Source organism: Lactuca serriola, chromosome 7 (genome assembly GCF_051521515.1).
Source record: "Lactuca serriola cultivar US96UC23 chromosome 7, Lser_US96UC23_V15, whole genome shotgun sequence".
NCBI lineage: Eukaryota > Viridiplantae > Streptophyta > Magnoliopsida > Asterales > Asteraceae > Lactuca > Lactuca serriola.
Window position 1 is genome coordinate 191,561,270 of NC_136414.1, and position 10,934 is coordinate 191,572,203.

Consider the following 10,934-nt stretch of genomic DNA (forward strand, 5'->3'; position numbering starts at 1 on the left):
CTTACCACCAGTTTTGATGTTGATAGATATATTGTTAGTGTTTCTCCTAGGATTGGCGATGCCAACGTTGGTAGATCCAATGATTCTACCTTGAGTTTTTTCAACACTGTTTTTGCCTCGTTTGTCCATTAGAAATTGTGTTTTATCTAGAACTCTTTTCAGGGTTTTATAGAAAGGAATTAGTTGTCTTTTATGTCGATTTTTCCAGGAATCGTCTTAATGCTGTTATTTCCCATTCAATGCTTGCACCTCCTTCATAGCTTGTGGTGAAAATAATTGTAGTAAAGAACCTATTTTCTTGGGGTTTGATTTTATTCCTTCTTTCATAATCATGTGACCCAAGAATTTTCCTTCCTCTGCCCCGAAAAGGCATTTATTGGGGTTTAGTTTCATGTGAAGAGTTCTCAAATTTTCAAATGTTTCTTTGATGTCCTTCAGGAAAAAAACCATCATTTCCGCTTTTATTGACCATGTCATCCAAATATACTTTGATATTCCTCCCGATCTATGGCTCGAACACCTTAGGTATGTTGCTGCTACATTTTATAATCCGAATGTCATTTTAGTGTAGCAAACTGTCTGTCTGTCCGTATGGAATGATGTTTTTTTGTCGCCCCCTTTATACATATGTATATGGCGATATCCCTTATATGAATCAATGATTCTATTTCATTTATATTTGTCTAAAGATTCAATCTTCTCATCAATGGTAAGCAAAGGGTAGCAATCTTTTGGGCATGCCTTCTTTAATCAGTAAAGTTGACACGCATTCTCCACTAACCATCACCTTCTTTTTTACTAAATACCGGATTAGCCTCCCAGGATGGGAACAATAATTCTCAGACTATATCTATGCTTACCAACATATCCACTTCATCATTTATTACTTTGTTCCGTTCCATGGAACGACCCCTCTTTTTTCTGTCGAACTGGCTTCGTTCCTAATGTATCACTCAAATTGTGTTCTATCACATGCCTTGGGACCCCGACCATGTCAGTTGATTGCCAGATGAGCACGCCAGTCTGCTCTCTCAGTAAACTTAGCAGTTTTTCTTTTAACTTATCTGGCAACATGTCGGCGATGTAAATTTCTTGCTCTGGTATGCATAATTTATACTGATAATTAATGTTTCCACTTTATTTTCCTATGGTTCTTTGATTATCATCTTTTCCTTTTCTGCCATGAATGTTGATGGTGGATGACTAATGCTTCGCTGTGGATGGTCTCATACGTCGTCGAGATTCGAAATCGAACTAAACTGTGTATTGTTGATTCGATTAGTTGAATTTTTTTCATGGCACTTCTTTTAAAAATTACGGTATACGACGATGGGGATTGTATGATGATAAAATCCAATATATGCATGATTTGAGCTTTTGTTAGATGATTTTTCAATGTCAATGCAATGATATTATTTGTAAATGCCACACTAAATGTCCAACGAAACTTGTTAAGTGCAAATCGAGATTCTTGAGTTTGTTTTTCATTAACTCTGGCAATATGAATACACAGTGTTCATAATTATTTTTGTTGAACTTCAACTATAATAGTATATTCATGGACGCGTTCATCATGGATATGTCTGTAGATTAGTATTGGTTCGTCTCCCTTTATTCGAGCTTCCTGACTCCGTTTTTCTGCAAAGGTTTTGTACAAAGCTCTCGCTTCAGTTTCGTTTTTGCATGGCAAGGCGTTTTATGTTGCTTACGATATTGTGTGGTAGCCTTGTTGGCTTGTGACATTTTGTGTGCTGAGTGTGGGTATTACTTATGGAAATGAGTGATAGTCTTAGTTTAATGCTACAGATGATGCCAATGTTGCTATGTGCTCGTCCGGATATATGGTAGCTAGTTATTAAAGACCTCTTCTAAAGAGTACTCAAGAAGTCACACTACACAAGGTGGACAAAATCTAGGTTAGAAAGCTATATTGAAGGATGGACCCCAGAATTGCTCTTCGATGCCTAAGTTAGATGTCGATTAAGGCAGAAAGTACGATTGCTCGTTAAAAAAAACTTATCGATGCGTTCTTCAGAAGATTTTATAGGAATCGTGGATTTCTTTGCTGCGGGGTTCTACCCGGTAACTTGCATTAACCTAGAAGAAACAATTGCATTGCTTATTACTTTTATATTACTAAAATCATGTACCTATACATGATTCATGTGATATGTCTTTTTGGGAAACTTTGTTCATTGTGTATCGATATTGCCTTATGGTCAGTTACTTTGAACAACTGTTTTGTCGCTTATTCACCATTTTAATGTACCCAGGTCGGTATTGGTTGGAATGGCCGACCCGAGTACACCTCAAATTACACATCACAAGTACATAAAAATATAAATAAAATACTATAAAATCACATGTCAAATCCAAAGGAAAATTGCATGTGCACTACAAGAAAGGTTAGCATTAGCGGCGACGCCTTTAGCGGCGACACCGGGCAATAACGGCGACGCCTTTAGTTGCAAATGCTGCAAACAATACTATAGGACCCGACCTGTTCTGCAGCATTGGAAGAGTGGTTTCGCTAATTGCCGCCACCAAATAATAAAGGAGATGATTATGAGGACGAGTACTTACTTTAGCATTTTATGAAACGTTTTGTAATTTGGAAGAATACTTAATGTGATATGGATTAATATTTTGGATTGATTGTATAATATGTATTAATATTTCTATAAAAATTTATCAGATTTTTCAAATGCTATATGGATTAATATTTGGATTGATTATAAATTTAATGTTAAATAAATAAACTAAAAAAAAAAATCAAAAAAATCAAAAGAGTATTAGCGGCGACAACTTTTGTGGCGACACGCACGTATTAGCGGCGACGAGTGGCATTAGTGACGACACGTAATATTAGCGGCGACAATAAGCATATTAGCAACGAAACAATACCGGCGACGCATTTGCAGCGACACATCGCCGCTAAAGATATTAGCGGCGACACGCCTAACCTTTAGCGGCGACACGTGTCGCCGCTATTGCCCAATCTTCTTGTAGTGGTGGGTCATAACCGTCTATGAGTTAAAAAGATTAGAAAAATCAGGCTTTTATACCTACATATTATTAGGCTAACTATGGGCTCAAAATCACGAGAATGAGAAATTACAGCTGGCATGCCATTTTGGTGGATAATTTTGGAAAAACACTAACTTTTGTCAATTGTTGACTAAGGATGTGTTTGGCGTGCCACAGCTAGCTGATAAGCTAGCTTATTTTTCGAGTTTGGTAAGCCAAAAAGTAGTTTATAAACTAGGCTTTTGAAAAGCTACTTAGACTACCTTTTTAGGAGTTTTTTTTTTATTTTTTTTTATTTTTTATTTTTTAAATTTCCAAATATACATTTAATTAATTATAAAAACATATACCTTTACATGTAATTTTATATATTTCTGCTAGTTTTACCAAACTTTATTTTTTATCATATAGTTTTTTATAGCTATCAGCTAGTTTTTTCAGCTAACAACCAACTTTTCAGCTAGCCCACCAAACATAGCCTAAGTTATTAAAAAAATTTTGCTATCTTATAAATTTCTCGTCCATCATGACTTAAAGAATTCATGTCTACTGATGTTTAGAACCCATTTACATGTGGCATTGACATTTTTGGAGGCATTATTTTGTAAGGCCACATTAGTGGATTCCAAATGGACATGATTACCTTCTAACATACACCAATGTTTTGCTTAACATGTCATTTAGTACATCAATAGCTTAGAATGTGCAAAAAGAACTATTTAAAAGCAAAAGTAAGTGTTTGTAGGGTTTCGATGACAATAACCAATCCGAAAGTACTTAATACCAAATGGATGAAAAAGAATACACAGTATCGTACAAGACTAACGCTACCGATACGTGTATCGGCTACCAAGTATGGTGTTGATTTTCAGTACTAGCATGACAGTTCAAAATCCGGAATCTCGTGATTGTAGTGTACGGTAACCATCCCATATCATCCAATCATAATATTTTAACATGTAACTAAAGGGTCTTCGGGCTAAGGGTACGATGAGAACCAAAGGATGAGGGTTCAACTAACTTTTAAATGCGTTGTGTAAATTTAAGATTAGATTAGTGGCTGCGTTCATAATCCGTTAAAACAATATATTTTTACCACTAATTTATCAACAAGAGGTGATGAGTTCAAATATTCCAAGTACCCTTTCTGTTTTTATCATATATATATACATTAAAAAATATCAATATTATACTCGTGGAGAATTAAGAATTATAATTCTCTTATAATTTTATAAAGAAAAAATCAAATGTTTAACATATTGGTTTTAACGTTAAAAAAGAAAAAAAAATAGTAAATGACGTGGCTATGGATCGTAGTTGCGAAAACTAAAAAGAGTTTGTCTTCCAAACAATAATTGTTGTCGAAGCATGTGTGTAAGAATCGGTCAAACTCTTTAACCAGTAAAATCCTTGGTTTATAATGTTTATTCAACTAATGAATCAGACTTTCATCCACCAAATACCAGATTTAAAACTCACAAATATAGAATTAGCAATGAAATGAAACATAACACAGAGAAGAATGAGAAGCTTCAACGTGAGAATTTTAATGGGGAAAGCAACTATACTTGTTCTTTCACTTGTTTCACTCCACATTCATAGAATCTACACTGCTGAAATTGACTTGATTTCAGATTCAAGGTTCTTGACAGAAGCAGACACGTTGGTCTCACCGGCCGGAATTTTTGAACTTGGGTTTTTCAGGCCAGGAAGTTCTGAGAACAAATACGTTGGTATATGGTACAAGAAAATCTCCGTTCAAACGGTGGTTTGGGTCGCCAACAGAGACTTCCCACTCCCTGATGCATCATCCGGCATACTGAAAATCATCTCTCCAGGAAATCTTGTCATCATCAACGACACTAATGATATAATATGGTCAACCAATACAAAGTCATCAGTCAACGCAATTGCACAGCTTGACGACACCGGAAATCTAATTGTCAAAGAAAGAATCGAGGAGAAGATTCTCTGGCAGAGTTTTGATTATCCAACTGATACACTTCTACCTGGAATGAAGTTAGGGAGAAGTTTCTTGACTGGTAAGGAATGGCAGCTATCTTCATGGAAGAATAGTCAAGATCCAGCTCCAGGTGAATTCACATGGAGCACGGACACAAACGGCTTTCCTCAGGACCTACTAAAACAAGATACATCAATCAAGTTCCGGATTGGACCATGGAATGGTATATGGTTTAGTGGGTTTTCTCCAGTCAACCGGAACATCATTAAAGCCGACATGGTTATTAATGCAACGGAGGTGTCTTACAGTTATTCTCTTATCAATTCTTCTGTCATCTCAAGACTTGTCGTGAGTTCATCTGGCCAGATAGAACGTTGGGTGTGGGTGGTTGAAGCTAAGAAATGGCAGCTTTTCTTACAGTTACAAAGAGATTTCTGTGATGAATACAACATCTGTTATGCTCATGGAACCTGCAGCGTTTTGACCCCACAAAGATGTGGTTGTTTAGATGAGGAAAGGTTCGTGCCCAGAAACCAAAAGGCATGGGAGGTAGCTGATTGGTCGGGTGGTTGTGTGAGACGAACACCATTGGATTGTAGAACAGATGGGTTTATCAAGTATTCTTATGTGAAACTACCCGACACAAGGACTTCATGGTATAACATGAGCATGAACAGGAAACAATGTGAAGAAAAATGCATGAAGAATTGTAGTTGTATGGCTTATTCAGATACAGACATCAGAGGTGGGGGAAGTGGCTGCTTGCTTTGGTTCAATGAACTCAAGGACGTAAGAGTCTTCCCTCCAGGCAATGATGGTCAAGATATCTTTATAAGAATGGCTTCCTCAGAATTAGGTATCGATCTCTTTACCAAATTACACATACCTTGAATAGGTTTATAAGATATTTCTCACCATGTAATATTACTTATTTCATGATCCTAACTGCAGCTCAGTCACTACACGAGAAGAAGAAGAAGAAGAGACTAAACCTCAAAATCATCTTACTGGTAGTTTCTGTAGGGTTTCTTCTGATAGTCTTAAGCTCTACATGGTTCTGGTATGCATGGAGAAAAAGACAGGATCCACAACCAAGGAAAGGTAAGAAAAATACAGATTCTTGAAGTATGTTGTTGAATTCTCAACAGTAATATGAATTCTTGAAGCAGATTCTTGTATTTTCAATGCACAGATTCCATGGAGCTACCATTGTTTAGCTTTTCTACATTAGCTAGAGCTACTGCTAGTTTTTCACCAGAGAATAAAATTGGTGAAGGTGGATTTGGATCAGTTTATAAGGTAATAATAGTATGTAATGATAAGAATTGAAACACAATCCATGCAGTATAAGCATGCCACTTATACAAAAAGACAGATGAAATTCATCATTGTTTCTATTGTTTCTCACATGGAAAATGATGATCTCTAGGGTATGTTAGAAGAAGGACTAGAGATTGCAGTTAAGCGTTTATCTAAGACTTCAACCCAAGGACTTGATGAGTTCAAGAATGAAGTCATTTTCATTTCAAAACTTCAGCACCGAAATCTTGTTAAACTCCTTGGATGTAGCATACAGGGAGACGAAAAGTTGTTGATCTATGAATACATGCCAAACAGAAGCTTAGACTCTTGTATATTTGGTCAGAATCACTTAAATGTCTATTAATTTAATGTTTTCGAACAAAGCATTCATACCTTCATCTTGAGCAGATAAGACACGAAGCACCCTACTTGATTGGACTACACGTTTTAACATTATCAAAGGAATTGCTCGAGGACTTCTTTATCTGCATCAAGATTCACGATTAAGAATCATCCATAGAGATCTTAAAGCTAGCAATGTTTTACTTGACAAAGACATGAACCCTAAGATATCAGACTTTGGCATGGCTAGAAGCTTTGGAGGAAATGAGACTACTCCAGCAAAAACAGAGAGAGTTGTTGGCACATAGTAAGCTATATATATTAACTGTATATACATTTTATTCTCTTAAGTTCATTTTTGAGTCTTATAAGCATCTTCCTGTGTGCAGTGGTTACATGTCCCCCGAGTATGCAATAAATGGTGTTTTCTCAGTTAAATCGGATGTATTTAGCTTTGGTGTTATAGTGCTGGAGATAGTGAGTGGGAAGAGAAACAGGGGATTTATTCATTCTGAACATGGCAATAACCTCATTGGACATGTAAGTACACTAATATAGTCCTGTAACTATTTCTACATAAACTACTTGTTTGATTTACAATAATATAGTCCTGTAAGTATTTCTACATTAACTATATATTCAGGCATGGAGATTGCATCATGAAGGCAGGTCAATGGAGCTTATTGATACAAGTTTAGGCCAATCAATCAATTCATCAGAAGTTATAAGATCAATTATAGTGGGCTTGTTGTGTGTTCAACAAAGTCCAGAAGACAGGCCAGACATGTCATCTGTTGTTGTGATGTTGGGCAACGAGGGTGCATTGCTGAAACCTAAGCAGCCAGCTTTTTTCACAAAAGAAATCTTACATGGTGCTGATATTTCTTCAAGCAGTTACCCAACGATTTCAACCAATGATTTAACTGTTACAGAGGTAGTTGCTCGGTAAAAAGAACATACGAAGCTTTAACCTCATTATTTTTCTTCTTATTACAGCTTCAAAATTCACCGATCTATTATCTCCATTTTTAAACTTATCTACCACATGGTTTAGTTGCTGGATTGTATCATTGTATAATGTACTTGTTGAGGATAAACCGATCACAGTGACTTGAGATAAACCAAATCAACTAAAAAATCATATATATTTTTGAACGAATATGCAACTGAATAGAACATATATGATGCCACTTGACAAGCTCTAATGCCACTTGTTAGGAAGTAAAACGCATAATTCACGAAACCACAAACGCAAAGGCACAATACTTACGTGGTTCAATCAAGTGACCTACATCCACAGGAGCGAGTATTCTTATTCAAGAGTTCTTAAATAGAGATTACAAGTACAATTCAACAAAAATTCGCCCTACTCACTAAGGATTCAAGATACTAACAAATTATGAGCATGCATCCCTGTTTATAGACTATACGGTCAGATCTAAAACCCTAATGAGCCATGTCTATTGGTATATATATAGGTCCATGAAAGGTGTCAACCAATCATAAGACATCATCCAGCTGCTTTTAGAATCTTCTATCTTTGACTTTGGAGAACACCTTTGCACCAAGAGCACCTTTATCTCACCAAGAGAGCTTTCTGCCACCAAAGGGAGATTTCTCTCACCAGAAGAGCTGTCTACCATCAAAGAGAGCACCACAGTGCTTTTCAATGTTCTAACAGAAACCTCCATCAGAAAGCTTTGCTAGAAAAGTCTGTCAGAAAGCTCTACAACAATGATCGTCACAATGTTATGTCATAATGCTCTGCCATAATCTCCGTCGCAATTGCTAAATACTCATGCCAAATTTAAGAATAATCATTCAAGCGGAAATTGATTAAGAATAAGAACACTAGAATGTTTACATGGAAACTCAACTGGCAAAGGACCATGGGTATGTGATGCCAAGAACCAATTCAAAATATTGTTGAGTTGATTACAAATATATGAGAGACTATTATCCTAACTTACTCACACTCAATACCTAACCTGCTATATATTATTATCTGTATAACTATGGATATAATAATAATAATAATAAAATCTTGCTCTTTATTACATAACATTCCCATAAACGAGTAGATACTTGTGCCTAAAAAATAGGACAAGTAACCCCATAGAAAATTAGCCCAAGCAAACAAACTTCTGAAGCAAAGCTGACCAAAACCAAAGTTGTCTAATAACCAACTCCATATCAAGTTCTCAAGAGAACTCAAGTCCAAAATGATATGGACTTTGTTGAAATAATTATGAGTTCAGTTGTCTTCTGCACATTTTAATTAGTATTAAGTAAGTTTTTCTCATTGAATAAATCAAAGACCACGTGAGAAGGTGATTCCCTGGTTTTTAGCTTGTAGCTGGGTAGTTGCTACTTTTTTGCTAATTTCCTACTTTAAATAGCAAGGAATATGTACGATAGATTTGTATCCCTGTTTCATTCTGTTTTCAGTGAATAAAAGAAGTACTTTGCCTCAAATTGTCTTGTGTGTCTTTAATTGTCATCTGTGCTTCTCTGTTCACAGTACAGTTTTCCTTAAAGCTGTTTATTCCAGTTTTACCCTTCCCTATCATTTATCCATTTTTGTCCACTGTGAAGTTTGCTTTCTTGTGCCCTATTTCTCATTTTGATAAAAAGTCTTTGTTACCCCTGCAGAAGACCAACATCTGGTATCAAAGCTCTTAGGTGCATGCCCAAGTACCAGTCTCGATAAGAAATGACTGGAAATAATGGAAATGGCGACAAGGAAGGCCAGCTCACCCTTCATTACCCAATGCTCTCTAGAAGTAATTATGGTGCATGGGCTATAAAAATGAGAGTCTTCATGCAAGCTCAAGGAGTTTGGGAGGCAGTGGAGCCTAGGATTTAGAACACAGTTGTGGAAGTTAAGAAAGATAAGATGGCTCTGGCAGCTATCTATCAAGGTATTCCTGAAGACCTGTTACTCTCATTGGCAGAGAAGAGGACAGCCAAAGAGGCATGGGATGCCTTGAAAACCATGTTTATATGAGAAAATAGGGTGAAGACAGCTAGAATACAAACATTGAATACAAAAGTTGAAGCCATGACAATGAAGGAGACAGAAGGGGTGGATGACTTTGCTGCGAAAGTATGCAACATTGTGAGCACCATGCACACTCTTGGGGACATTATAGAGGAGGCTTATATTGTGAAAAAGCTGTTGAAAGAAGTACCATCCAAGTTTCTCCAAATTGCTTCAACAATTGAGCAATTTGAAGATATAAATTCCATGTCAGTTAAAGAAGTAATAGGAAGGCTTAAAGCCTATGAAGAACGGATGAAGTGTCATGTTGAGCAAGAAGATAGAAAGCTTTTCATGACCTATCAACAATGGTCAGAGAAGAACAAGAAGAAAGGTGATGGCGACTCAAAAAAAAGACAAACCGAGATGGTTTCAGTGGTTCACGTGGCAGAGGAAGAGGCACAGGAAGAGGTCGTGGTGGTCGTGGTAGAGGTGGTCACCATAATCAAGGAGGCCAAGGCACATCTAGTAGTCAAGATAAAAGTGGTGTGCAGTGCTACAATTTCCAGGAGTTTGGGCACTATGCAGCAGAGTGCAAGAACCCAAAGAAAGAAAGAAATCAAGAGAGTAATCTAGTCCAGGATGATAATGAACCAATTGTGCTGTTGTCAACCTTTGAAGAGACAGGGGAAGTATTTCTAAATGAAGAAAGAGTGAAGCCTGAAGTGAAGCCAAATGGGGGAGCCTTGAATCAGTCAGAGGTGTGGTACCTTGACACTGGGCCAGCAACACATTACTAGGGACAAAAGCAAGTTTCAAAGCCTGGACAGAAAGTCCATGGGGTTGTGAAATTTGGGAATGAGTCCAAAGTAAGAATCAAAGGGAAAGGATCGATTCTACTCCAGTGCAAGAATGGAGAAGAAAGAAAATTGAAGGATGTGTATTACATATCTGATCTTTGCAGCAATATAATCAGCCTTGGCCAACTTTCTGAAGGAGACGATGATATCAGAATCAACGAACCTTTCCTATGGGTTCATGATGATACTGGAAGGCTGCTAATGAAGTTGAAGAAGTCTCCAAACTAGCTCTACAAAATCCAACTAGAAGAGGCCACACCAAGGTGCTTAATAGCCAATCTAAGTGATCCATCGTGGCTGTGGCACACAAGGCTAGGCCATGTGAAATTTACCTCCTTGAAGTCCATGTCTGAAAAGGGAATAATTGATGGGATCCCCAAGATAGTGATACCATCAGAGCCTTGTGAGGGGTGTCTGAAAGGGAAGCAATCAAGAAACTTGTTCCCAGCAAGCACAAGTT

General features: G+C 37.0%; 2 protein-coding genes across 2 annotated transcripts; both read left to right on the plus strand.

Moving 5' to 3' along the window:
• The first annotated feature begins 4,495 nt into the window (after window positions 1–4,495).
• Window positions 4,496–7,797, plus strand: LOC145061186 (G-type lectin S-receptor-like serine/threonine-protein kinase At4g27290). The gene is made up of 7 exons (XM_079008586.1): window positions 4,496–5,846; window positions 5,942–6,091; window positions 6,183–6,289; window positions 6,420–6,630; window positions 6,701–6,941; window positions 7,024–7,174; window positions 7,278–7,797. Exons 1-7 carry the CDS (start codon window positions 4,550–4,552, stop codon window positions 7,581–7,583), a joined length of 2,463 nt encoding a protein of 820 aa, XP_078864712.1. The 5' UTR covers window positions 4,496–4,549; the 3' UTR covers window positions 7,584–7,797.
• A 1,898-nt stretch (window positions 7,798–9,695) lies between these two features.
• On the plus strand, window positions 9,696–10,702 carry LOC145064677 (uncharacterized). Its single transcript, XM_079012080.1, has 3 exons — window positions 9,696–10,085; window positions 10,184–10,380; window positions 10,579–10,702. Exons 1-3 carry the CDS (start codon window positions 9,696–9,698, stop codon window positions 10,700–10,702), a joined length of 711 nt encoding a protein of 236 aa, XP_078868206.1.
• Window positions 10,703–10,934: the final 232 nt, after the last annotated feature.

What these genes read in the sequence shown, in the direction of transcription:
- LOC145061186 (XM_079008586.1), top strand. Translation starts at nt 4,550, where the DNA reads ATGAGAAGCTTCAACGTGAGAATTTTAATGGGGAAAGCAACTATACTT. An exon ending in AATGGCTTCCTCAGAATTAG is followed by an intron (nt 5,847 to 5,941) that starts GTATCGATCTCT and finishes TCCTAACTGCAG; the next exon opens with CTCAGTCACTACACGAGAAG. An exon ending in GAGAGAGTTGTTGGCACATA is followed by an intron (nt 6,942 to 7,023) that starts GTAAGCTATATA and finishes TCCTGTGTGCAG; the next exon opens with TGGTTACATGTCCCCCGAGT.
- LOC145064677 (XM_079012080.1), top strand. Translation starts at nt 9,696, where the DNA reads ATGACAATGAAGGAGACAGAAGGGGTGGATGACTTTGCTGCGAAAGTA. An exon ending in AGGAAGAGGCACAGGAAGAG is followed by an intron (nt 10,086 to 10,183) that starts GTCGTGGTGGTC and finishes TACAATTTCCAG; the next exon opens with GAGTTTGGGCACTATGCAGC. An exon ending in TTGAATCAGTCAGAGGTGTG is followed by an intron (nt 10,381 to 10,578) that starts GTACCTTGACAC and finishes TGATCTTTGCAG; the next exon opens with CAATATAATCAGCCTTGGCC.